The 12,286-nt window shown below is 40.6% G+C and overlaps 1 protein-coding gene across 1 annotated transcript in view; it reads right to left on the bottom strand.

Moving 5' to 3' along the window:
* The window catches only part of CNTNAP2 (contactin associated protein 2), a 2,382,269-nt gene that overhangs the window by 27,551 nt on the left and 2,342,432 nt on the right, over positions 1-12,286 (bottom strand). The window contains exon 20 of the mRNA XM_060195676.1: positions 10,302-10,435. Within this exon, the coding sequence (XP_060051659.1) occupies positions 10,302-10,435 (134 nt within the window). The remainder of the gene's footprint in view (positions 1-10,301; positions 10,436-12,286) is intronic.

Below are 12,286 nucleotides of genomic sequence, written 5' to 3'. Positions count from 1 at the left end.
TTGCTGCTGTCCTTTTTGATGTATGCCATTCTTACAGGAGTGAGGTGGTATCTTAGTGTTGTCTTAATTTGCATTTCTCTGACAATCAGTGACCTGGAGCAGTTTTTCATATGTTTGTTAGCCTTTTGGATCTCCTCTGGGGTGAATGTTTTGTTCATATCCTCTGCCCATTTTTCGATGGGGTCATTTACTTTTTTGGTGCTAAGTTTATTGAGCTCTTTATATATTTTGGTGGTTAGTTTCTTGTCTGATGTCTGGCATGTGAAGATCTTCTCCCATTCTGTGAGGGGTCTCTCTGTTTGTTTAATAGTTTATTTGGATGTGCAGAAGCTTTTCAATTTGATGTAGTCTCATTGGTTTGTTTCTGCTTTAGTCTTCCTTGCAATTGGGTTTGATTCATCAAAGATGTCCTTGAGGTGTAGATGGGAAAGTGTTTTACCAATGTTTTCCTCTAAGTATTTGATTGTTTCTGGTCTGACATCTAGGTCTTTGATCCATTTGGAGTTGATTTTTGTTTTTGGTGAGATAAAGTGGTTCAATTTCATTCTTCTGCATGTTACAACCCAGTTTCCCCAGCACCATTTATTGAAGAGAGCCTCCTTTTTCCATTTAATCCTTTGGGCCCCCTTATCAAAGATTAGATGTCCGTAGGTGTGGGGATTTATTTCTGGGCTTTCAATTCTGTTCCACTGGTCTGTGTGCCTACTTTTGTTCCAGTACCATGCTGTTTTGATGATGATGGCTTTATAATATAGTTTAAGGTCTGGGAGTGTGATGCCTCCATTTCTGTTTCTTTTCCTTAAGATGGTTTTGGCAATTCTAGGTGTTTTCAGGTTCCAGATAAATGATTGTAGTGTTTGTTCTATTCTCTTAAAGAAGCTTGGTGGAACTTTGATGGGTATTGCATTAAATTTGTATATGGCTCTGGGGAGAATATTCATCTTGATGATATTTATTCTTCCAATCCATGAGCATGGGATGTCTTTCCATTTCTTGGTATCAGTTTCTATTTCCTTGAGTAACGACTCATAGTTTTCAGTATACAAGTCTTTCTCTTCTTTGGTCAACTTTATTCCTAGGTATTTGATTGATTTTGCTGAAACAGTAAATGGGAGTGATTTCTGGATATCTTCTTCAGATTTAGTGTTTGCATAAAGAAATGCCACTGATTTTTGTACATTGATTTTGTAGCCTGATACCTTGCTATATTGCCTAATAACTTCCAGTAGTTTTCTGCTGGATTCTTTAGGTTTTTCTATGTATACTATCATATCATCTGCAAATAGTGAGAGCTTGACTTCTTCCCTGCCAATCTGTATTCCTTTGATTTCTTTCTCTTGCCTGATTGCTATGGCAAGAACTTCCAATACTATGTTGAAGAGTAACGGTGACAGTGGACAGCCCTGTCTAGTCCCCGATCTGAGGGGGAATGCTTTCAGCTTCTGTCCATTGAGTATGATGTTGGCTGTAGGTTTGCTATATATAGACTCCACTATCTTGAGGAATTTCCCATCTATTCCCATTTTTTGTAGAGTTTTGAGCATGAATGGCTGTTGGATTTTGTCAAAGGCTTTCTCTGCATCTATTGAGATAATCATGTGGTTTTTGGCTTTGCTTTTATTGGTGTGGTGAATGACATTGATTGACTTATGGATGTTGAACCAGCCTTGCATTCCTGGGATGAATCCCACTTGGTCGTGATGAACAATCTTTTTGATATGCTGCTGTATCTGGCTGGCCAAGATCTTGTTTAATATTTTGGCATCGATGTTCATCAGAGATATTGGTCTGTAGTTTTCCTTTTTTGTTCTGTCCCTATCAGCTTTTGGTATCAGGGTGATGTTGGCTTCATAGAAGGTGGAAGGGAGTATTCCTGTTTCTTCAATCTTATGGAAAAGCTTAAGAAGTATGGGTACTGTTTCCTGAAAGTTTTGTAGAATTCATTTGTGAAGCCATCTGGTCCAGGACTTTTGTTGTTGGGAAGGTTCTTAATAATGGTTTCAATTTCTTTGTCTGTGATTGGTGCATTTAGGTTTTGTAGTTCTTGGTTCAGTTTTGGAAGGGCATATGCTTCTAGGAATTGTTCCATTTCTTCCAGATTCTCTAGCTTGGTGGCGTATAGTTCTTTATAGAAGTTACGCAGGATTCTCTGGATTTCTGTGGTGTCAGTTGTGATTTCTCCTCCATTGTTTACAATTCTATTAATTTGAGTCTTCTCTCTTTTTTGTTTGGTGAGTCTGGCTAGGGGTTTGTCAATTTTGTTTAATCTTTCAAAGAACCAACATTTGGCTTCATTGATCTTTTGTATGGTTCTTTTATTTTCCATGTTGTTTATTTCTGCTCTAACTTTAGTGATTTCTGTCCTTCTGGATGCTTTAGGGTTCCTTTGTTCCTCTTCCTCTAAGTCCTTGAGGTGTGCAGCAAGGCCGTTCATTTGAGCTTCTTCTTGGTGTTTAATATGTGATTGTATGGCTATAAGTTTCCCTCTCAGTACTGCTTTCGCTGTGTCCCAAATATTTTGATAGGTTGTGTCTTCATTTTCATTTGTTTCCAGGAACATTTGAATTTCCTGCTTGAGTGAATCTCTGACCCAGTGGTTGTTAAGGAGTATGTTGTTTAGTTTCCAGATTCTGTGACTTTTAATAATTGTCTGTTTGTTGTTAAATGTTAGTTTTACTCCACTGTGGCCTGAGAAGATACTTGGGATGATTTCAGTGTTCTTGAATTTATTGATGTTGTCTTTGTGGCCTAACATGTGGTCTATCCTTGAGTATGTGTTATGTGGATTTGAAAAGAAGGTGTATTCCAGTTTTTTGTGGTGAAGGACTCTGAAAATGTCCAAGAGGTCTAGTCTGTCAATCTCTTCATTCAATTCTCTTGTATCCTCGTTGGTTCTCTGCTTTGTTGATCTGTCAAAGTGTGAGAGTGGGGTATTGAAGTCTCTCACTATTATTGTATTACTATTGATGTATTTTTGAAATTCTTTCAGTAAGTGCTTGATGTATTTAGATGGTCCCTCATTGGGTGCATAGATGTTAATGATTGTTAAGTCTTCTTGGCTGATTGATCCTCTAATCATTATGTAATGTCCTTGCCTATCTTTTATTACTTTATTTAATTTAAAATCTATCGTATCTGAGATGAGAATGGCTGTTTCTACCCTTTTTTGTGGTCCGTTAGCCTGTATGATAGTTTTCCATCCTTTCACTTTAAATCTGTGTTTATCTTGTTGTGACAGATGGGATTCTTGCAAGCAGCATATGGTTGGATTATGTTTTCTGATCCATCCCCCAACTCTGTGCCTTTTGATGGGTGAGTTTCAGCCATTGACATTTATTGATATTATGGATTTAATGTATTATAGTGTCATTGTTCAAAATTTTTTTTTTGTTTTCTCTGATATATTGCAAGTATTATAGAGATGTTCTTGTTTATAAGAGGTCTTTTAGAACCTCTTTCAGGGCCGGCTTGGTGATGGTTGCCTCCTTTAACTGTTGTTTGTCTAAGAAGGTTTTGATCCCTCCATCTAGTTTGAATGAAAGTCTAGCAGGATATATTATTCTTGGTTGAATCCCTTTTTCATTCAGGGCTCGATAGATATCTTGCCATTCCCTTCTGGCTTTTAGAGTTTGAGTGGAGAAGTCTGCAGATAATCTTATGGGTTTTCCCTTGTATGTGACTTTTTGTTTCTCTCTTGCAGCCTTTAGGATCCTTTCTTTATCCTTACTTCTTCTCATTGTGACTATGATGTGTCTTGGTGTCTTCAGATCTGGGTTGATTCTGTTTGGGACTCTCTGGGCCTCTTGAATCTTGATGTCCTTTCTGTTATTCAGGTCTGGGAAGTTTTCTTCTATTATTTCCTCTAGAATATTTGCTTCCCCTTCCTCTCTTTCCTCCTCTGGCAGGCCAATTATATGAATGTTACTTCTTTTGAGATCATCCCATATGTCTCTGTTGTTGTTTTCAGTGTCTCTCCATCTCTTTTTAAGCTCTTTCACCTCTTTCTTAGTTTTCTCTAACTCATCCTCTGTCTGACTAATTCTGTTTTCTGCTTCTGTTAGTCTGCTTTCCCTTGCCTCAGCTTCTTTCTTCATTAGAACTATTTCAGCTTTCAGTTCTCTAATTGCCTCAAGATAATCAGTATTTTCCTTGGGGGTCTCAACTGTTGTTTCCCTAATACTGCCATTCCTTTCCTCCAATGTTGTTTTCATTTCTGTGATTAATAAGTTTATTATTGCTTGCATACTTTTCTTATCTATGGTTACTTCTGGCTGATTTGTAGTTTCTTCTGGGCTCTTGTCTTCATTCATTGGAGTAGCAGTTTTATTTGTTTTTGATCTACCCATTTTTTTGATTTATGTGTTTCTTTTTTTATGCTCTGTTGTTCCTCAGTTGTTGTGTCTTGAGCACAAGCAACACTGTACTAAATACCTTTATGACAATTGCACTCACCAACCTCAGGAATTACAGTAGCAACTGAAGCAAGTATTGAAGCAGTTTAATCACTACCAGTTAGCCAAACAATTTCTCCAGTCTGTGAAAAAATAGTAACCAAATCCCAGGGAAGAAGAAAGAGAAAAGAAACAAGGGATAGCAAGAATAGACAGTTATGCAAATCTACTATCCAGTGTATATTCTAGGGGTAACAAGAGGGTAAAGGGAAGCCCCCAGAGGTAGGTTCTTTCTCAATTTTGGGATCATCCTTCTAGACATCTCTAAACAAGACAGAGACCCAGAGTGTTATCAGCTCGGAGTGTGATCAAACCAAGTTCAGACAAGACTTTTGCTTCTTGTTGCTTTCTTACACGGAAGTATGGGCTTAAGTTTCCAGTTCTCTAAAATGAGAATACTGGTTCAGGGAGGTAGTTCAGTGGTTTGGTACCCCAGTACTACCAGAAGCAGGAGCTGAGTGGTGCTCTCGGCAAAAACAAAAAATTGAACAAAGCAAACAAATAACAGACAAAAATGAAGGCAGTGATATTCTACACCTCATCAGTTGTGCAGAGGATGAAGTGAGAGGTGTGTGTGTGTGTGTGTGATGTGTTTGTTTAACACAGTGTCTGGAACTCAGGAAACACCAACAAGTGAACAGGTGTGAGTTCTTTCATGCATGTGACATAGTTAAAGGAGCCATGTGGTGGCCAGCTGTCCTTTGGGCTAGTTAATATGACACTTGGTACAAAAGAAGGCAAAACAAAACAAAAAAAAACCCAAAAAATGAGATAGGAAGATGTTCTTTTTTTTTGAGTTGAATAAACATTTATTAAACCATACCACATAACAAGTCTTATGCTATATACTGGAAGTACATAGCCCCTAGTCTTTTTTTTTTTTTAACTTTTTAAAAAATCTCTATTTGTTGGATAGAGACAGTCAGAACTTGAGAGGGAAGGGGGTAATAGAGAGGGAGAGAGACAGAGAGACACCTGCAGCATTGCTTCACCACTTGTGAAGCTTTCCCCCTGCAGGTGGGAACCAGGGGCTCGAACCTGGGTCAAGATGTACTGTAATATGTGTGATCAACCAGGTGTGTCACCACCTGCCCCCAAAGATGTTCTTTTTTTGCCTCCAGGATTATCGCTGGGGCTCGGTGTGAGCACTATGAATCCACTGCTCCTGGTGGCCATTTTTTCCATTTTATTCGACAGGATAGAGAGAAATTGAGAGAGGAGGGGGAGATAAGGAGGGGAGAGAAAGATAGACACCTGTAGACCTGCTTCACCACTTGTGAAGCAACCCCCTACAGGTGGGTAGCTGGGAGCTCGAATCCGAATCCTTGCTCGGGTCCTTGCACTTAGTACTTACTATGTACACTTAACTGGGTGCACCACTGACCAGACCCTAGAAGATGTTCATTTTATGAAGGAACTGGTGTCTTTTATTCTAGGAGCTATATACTTCTGGTTGATAAGTTCAAAGCCAAATTTATGCATGACATCTTGACCAGGATAACTATGTCCCATTTTCCCCTGGTCTTAAGACCCTACTATTTTATTTTATTTTATTTTACTTTACTTTTTCTATATAACACCAGGGAATAAATCTTGAACTATGAATATGTGTGATACTACTGAGTGGCCTCACAGGTCTAATTTTTTCCATTATTCTCCTCCTTTTAAATTAAATTAAATTTAATTTTGAAAGACCAAGAAGAGAGACACCTCAGCCCTGCCCCACCATCCATGGAGGTCCCTTGGTACTGTCCATGGTACTGGGCCTCCAATTCTGGGCATCACACAATTGCACAGTCTGTATTCTAGAGGATGAGCTATCTCCCAGCTCCCCAAAGACCTATTTTTTAAGACCTTTAAGTCTTTACTCCATTGCCAATCACCTGTGAGTCTCCCTTGAAATAACCTTGGTCCCTTCCACAATGTGGCTGGTGCAAGAGGAAGGGCAGTCAGAGGAAAGGACTGGTAACAAGAGAGTTGGAAATGAGCCCTTGCCATGTTCTAGTCTTGGACTCATGTTGATTGGAATGCTAATGCTTTCCCAGGGCCTCTCTGCCTGCCTGGGGGTGGGAGGGAGGATTGTTCTACATTTGGACAGGTAAGAAGCCTTTAGCTCTCTTCCCTGGTATGGTGCTGAGTCTTCATAAGTGACAGCGCTTGAGGGCTGTCTTGGGCTCTGGCTTGCTCTGGTGTCTGACAACTCCCAAAGTCAATCCTTCATCACTGAAGGGGAGATTGAGTACTTTGTTTTTTTGGCAGCTAATGTTTCATCCAAGGTCAATTTCCCTCAAGTGCTCAGCACCGTTTCAGATGACTAGTGCTCAGGGAATGCAAATTAATGTAGTGTTAGCTTTCACTAAAGCCTGCTCAGAGCATCAACCTGCTTTTGAAAATTCAGGAAACCCTGAAAAACATCATCTATATATTATAGACAATGGGCACCTAGATTTGTATCAACATATACAATCTCACCTTCCTCCCAAAGGCATCATTATATGTTCTGCACAAGCTCACCTTTGAATCAAATTTAATTTGGTTCTTTGATAGGAAGTAACTTTTAGTTAGAAATTATTAGGGGGCTAGGTGGTAGTGCACCTGCTTAAGCACACATAGTACAAAGCTCTAGGACCTACACAAGGATCCTGGTTAGAGCCCCAGGCTCCCCACATGCAGGGGAGTCACTTCACAAATTGGTCTGCAGGTGTCTATCTTTCTCTTCCCCTCCTCTTTTAATTTCTCTCTGTCCTATCCAATAAAATGGAAAAATGGCTGCCAGGAGTAGAGAATTTGTAGTGCTAGCACTGAGCTCCAGCAATAACCCTGAAGGCAAAATAAATAAATAAAAGAAAGGAAGAAAGAAATAAATTAAACCATGTATAATCCCATCATGAAGACATAATCATGATTGTCTTTTGTTTTTCTTACCCGAGAACTTATCAGCTCTCTCTTATAGTAGTGCCAGTGACTGAACATCTGAGCCTCTGGGACATCACTGGGGCTCAGTGCCAGCACTAGAAACCCACTGCTCCTGGAGGCCATATCTCCATTTTATTGGATAGGACAGAGAGAAACTGAGAGAGGAGGGGGAGATAGAATGGGAGAGAGAAAGACACCTATAGACCTATATCACCATTTGTGAAGCATCTCCCCTGCTGGTGGGGATCCAGTACCACAGGTGTTTCTGTCTCTCTCCCTCTCTATCACCCACTTCCTCTTGATTTTTGACTCTCTCTATCCAATAAAGATAATATTTTCTCAAGTTCATAGAATGAGCATTGACCAAGAAGAAGTCCAGGTACCATCTGTGTGGACCTTGGGTGATAGTGATGTGACTTAGTAAACAATGATAGGACAACAATAAAAATTATTATTCACATTATTGATGACTTAGTCAGAGGTCCAGTGGTTGAGGGTTTCTTTAGTAAGAAGCCTACAATGTGAATGAAATCACCAATGTGGCCCAGAACCTCACCTCTCCATAGTCCTACCCAACTAGAGAAAGATAGAAAAAAGCTGGGGGGATGGATCCACCTGCCAATGCCCATGTCTAGTGAGGAAGCAATTACAGAATCCACAACCCCCACCTTCTGCACCTCATAGAGAATTTTGGTCTATACTCCCCAAGAGGGAGAAATGTCAGGGGAAGATGACCAGAGGGCTCTGAACCTCAATTCCATCAGGATCCTGAGAGAGAGGAGGAAGAAAGAAAGGACACTTGGAAGTAGTAACAGGTTTAAGTGTGACTTAGAAAGGAACTCAAGGCAGAAAAAAAGGTTAAATATATTTATAGACAGACAGTGAGTCACAGAAATAAGAGTCGGCCCATCTCTGTGACCTTGGGACAACCACTGCAGTTTCCAATGGAGGGAATAGGGACACAGAACTCTGGTGATGGGAATGCTATGGAATTATACCTGTTAGTTAATCCTTTTGTAAATACTTTTTAAATCACTACAAACCAACCAACCAACCAACCAACCAACCAACCAACCAACCAACCAACCAACCAGCCAGCCTACCAACCAACCAACCAACCAACCAACCAACCAACCAACCAACCAACCAACCAGCGAGCCTACCAACCAACCAACCAACCAACCAACCAACCAACTAACCAACCAACCAACCAGCCTGCGAGCCTACCAACCAACCAACCAACCAACCAACCAGACAAACAAACAAACAGCCTCTATCTAGCACTTTCTGACAAAGGCCAGGCATAAAATGCCCATTGAATTATGAACCTGACGTCCAGTGGTTCTCAGGAAGAGACAGGGAAGTCTGTCTTTTTATTGCAACCTGAACTTTCCTGGGTGACCAGTTGCATCTGAATGAGGTCTGGGAGTCACTGAACCCCTGCTAAAGGACACTCCACTCCACTGACAAAACAGCATTCCCTGCTGTTCTTTTGCTTGACAGGCATCTATTTTGAACTCCTTCTAGAGAATGCGGTGACAGTTCCCATCCTTGATCTTATGCCTTAGTTCCCAGGGAGACTTCCTTATGTGATGTTTTATTCATGGTCTCTCCCCCTCACCCCCCACCGCTGGTTTCTTCATTGTAAACATCAGTGGTGGGATGGGAGGGACAATCAGTGAACCTGAAATAAAATCTGAGTGTCTAACAAAACAGCCCTTTGTGTGATGGAAGTGACAGAGATTCGGGAGGGAGACTTGTGTTTTTAGGATTTTTTTTTTTTAAGGCAAAGCATCCACTGAGATAGACATAATGTGTAGTTATTCACAGTGTGTTGACAGGATGAAAGAAACAGGTCAGGGAACCCAAAATAACCTTTCCTGGGAAAGAAACACAGGGGCTTCAGACATCTGAGTATGTGGAGAGAAAAAAAATGGAGTTATGGATAAAGGAGGGTTGAAAAAGGAGGAAAAATCTTTCAAGAATAGACAAAGGAAACATTTATTCTTCCCTCTCCCTTGGACAAAATAAGTGGTCCTGGAGGTGATTATGATTATCTTAAGTGAAATAAGTAAAGGGGAAATAACTGTTTGGTTTCATCCATCGGTGAAATAATAGATTATGACAGTTAAGGGACTTAAAAAAGTAAAGAGGTGAAGGACAGTCCCTGGATGGTTTTGTTCATCTGTGGAATATAGATGATTCAAACAAATCAACTTGCATTTAAAAACATATCCAAGTTGTTTCTTGGACTTTGCAAGAACTGCGGTGGTGACTGGGTGCAGGGTGAGAAGTCAGTGGAAGTTGTGGTGACTTTCACTGATACTTACACTGTATGGGTGGGTGTGGCATTTTATCCCTGGAATCTTATACATTTGAAACTCTGTTAAATTGCTAATCAAAAAGGAGAAGGAAAAAGTCAGGTGGTGGTGCATCTGGTTGAGTGCACGCTTTTCCATACACAAGGACCAGGGTTTGAGCCCGTGCTCCCCACTTAAAGGAGGGAAGGTTCATGAGCAGTGAAGCAGGTCTGTAGCTGTCTGTCTTTCTCTCTCCCTATCTCCTCCTCCCCCCTCTCAATTTTTCTCTGTCCTATCCCAATAACATAGAAAGGAAGTTTTTAAAAAAGGGGAAAATGGCTGCCCAGAGTGGTGGATTCATGTGTAGGCCCCAAGCTCCAGTGATAATTCTAGTGGCAACAAAATTAAATTGAATTAACAGATAATATAATCCACAGGCCACTTTCACACTTCACCTGCAAGCATGCTGTAGCTCCCCACTGCACTAGGTAGGCATCTATAGAAGAAGGGGCAACAAGCGTCTTTTCCACCTGTACTGAGGCTCCAAACCAAACTAAGAGAAACCCAGGGCCCTGTGTCTGCAGGAATGAGACCCCTTGGCGCATCTGGAGGGCACCCGCACACATGTGCCTACCTTGAGCAGGATGGTCCTCTCCCGGCGGGTGATGTTCACGCTGTGGGGCTGCCCGTTGGCCATGTTCCTGTGCTCCACGTCGAGGTTGAAGGGCTCCCGCGTGCCTCCCAGGCTGTACCGCACCTGCAGGCTCCCTGCAGGAGGGGGAGGGAGACCCGGTCATATAGTGGCTCAAGGCTTTATTATTAATTTGCAAAAATATTGTATCTTCTATCTATCTATCTATCTATCTATCTATCTATCTATTAATCTCTATCATCCATCTATATCTATTATCTATAATCTATCACTCATCTGTATATCTATCTACCCATCCGTCCATCCATCCATCCTTCTATCTGTTACTCTCTGCCATCTATCTGTATCATCTACCTCTATTATCTATCATCTATCTATCTATCTATCTATCTATCTATCTATCTATCTATCCATCCATTATCCATCTGTATATCTACTATCTATCATCTATCTGTTAATTCTATCATATCTATTATTTATTATCTATCTCTATCATCCATCTGTATATCTTCTATCATTGATCTATCATCTATCTATCAATTATCTATATCATCTATCAATCTATCATCCATCATCTATCTATATATCAATCATCTATATCATTTATCATCTATCAATCTATCATCCATCATCTTTCTATCATCTATCTATTGATCTATCTATCTATCTATCTATCTATCTATCTATCTATCGATCATCTTTTTTTTTTTTTTTTTACAAGGGGAGTGAACTATGGCATCACTCTCCTGACCTACATGGGGGATGGAACACAGGACCTTATGCACACAAGTCCTGAGCTGTACCATCACATCATCTCTGTGACAGCTAGTCTTTATGTTCTAAAGCAAGAGACAGCAAGACCAAAGCACTGCTTCATCATCCATGGTACTCTGCTGGTGCTGTCCACAGTGCTCCCAGTAGTGCTGAGGACTGAGCCTCCAGTCTCAGGTATGGTAACAGGTGCACTCTGCCCACTAAGTCACCTCCCAGCCCTCCAGAGTTCATGTGAAGGTTGCTCCCCCCACAACTTCCTCTGACTTCTCATATATATTCATATTCAGCCATATATATTTATATTTCGCACAGGAGCTTATGTGACCTGTTAGTCTGAACTGGCAGTCCATGGTCACAGCTAGGAACTTTCTTTTTCTCTTCCTTTCTTTCTTCCTCCCTTTCTTTCTTTCTTTCTTTCTTTCTTTCTTTCTTTCTTTCTTTCTTTCTTCCTTTCTCTCTTTTAAATCTAGAATTGTATTGTTGCCAACCTGTTGGAAACACTTTTGGCTCCTTTTCCAGAACAGTGTCTGAGAACAGGAATATGATCCTACTTCCTTGAACATTTTTTTTTTCTCTCTTAAGTAGAGCTATCTCCAAAAGATAGGAAAGAAGATACCCAGTCCCCAGAAGCCAATAAAACACTATTTTAGAGACACAGTCTGGAGTTGCATCCTGTTCCATGTGAACTGTTATGACTGATAAAATTCTGATTTTCCCATCCACTGACCAGCCTGGCAGATGCTTCAAGCATGGAGGGGGCTCTGATGAGCTCTGTTCATTCTTTTCTTTTCTTTTCTTTTCTTTTCTTTTCTTTTCTTTTCTTTTCTTTTCTTTTCTTCTCTCTCTCTCTCTTTTTATAAAAGGAAACAGTGACAAAACCATAGGATAAAAGGGGTACAACTCCACAAAATTCCCACCACCAGAACTTTGTATCCCATCACCTTCCCTGATAGCTTTCCTATTCTTTATCCCTCTGGGAGTATGGACCCAGGGTCATTGTGGGTTGCAGAAGGTGGAAGGTCTGGCTTCTGTAATTGCTTCCCTGCTGAACATGGGCATTGACTGGTCAGTCCATACTCAGCTGGGAACTTTCTAGCTGAACTCATTTAAACTAGACTTTCTAGCTTCTTCCCACATGAAGACTCCTAATTTCATCTGCTATATTTCTACCACCGGGTTCCTGTTTATTAAAC

The sequence above is a fragment of the Erinaceus europaeus genome, chromosome 8 (assembly GCF_950295315.1).
Source record: "Erinaceus europaeus chromosome 8, mEriEur2.1, whole genome shotgun sequence".
Taxonomy (NCBI): domain Eukaryota; kingdom Metazoa; phylum Chordata; class Mammalia; order Eulipotyphla; family Erinaceidae; genus Erinaceus; species Erinaceus europaeus.
The sequence above is the reverse complement of the archived record's forward strand: the minus strand, read 5'-3'. Positions and strand labels throughout refer to the sequence as shown.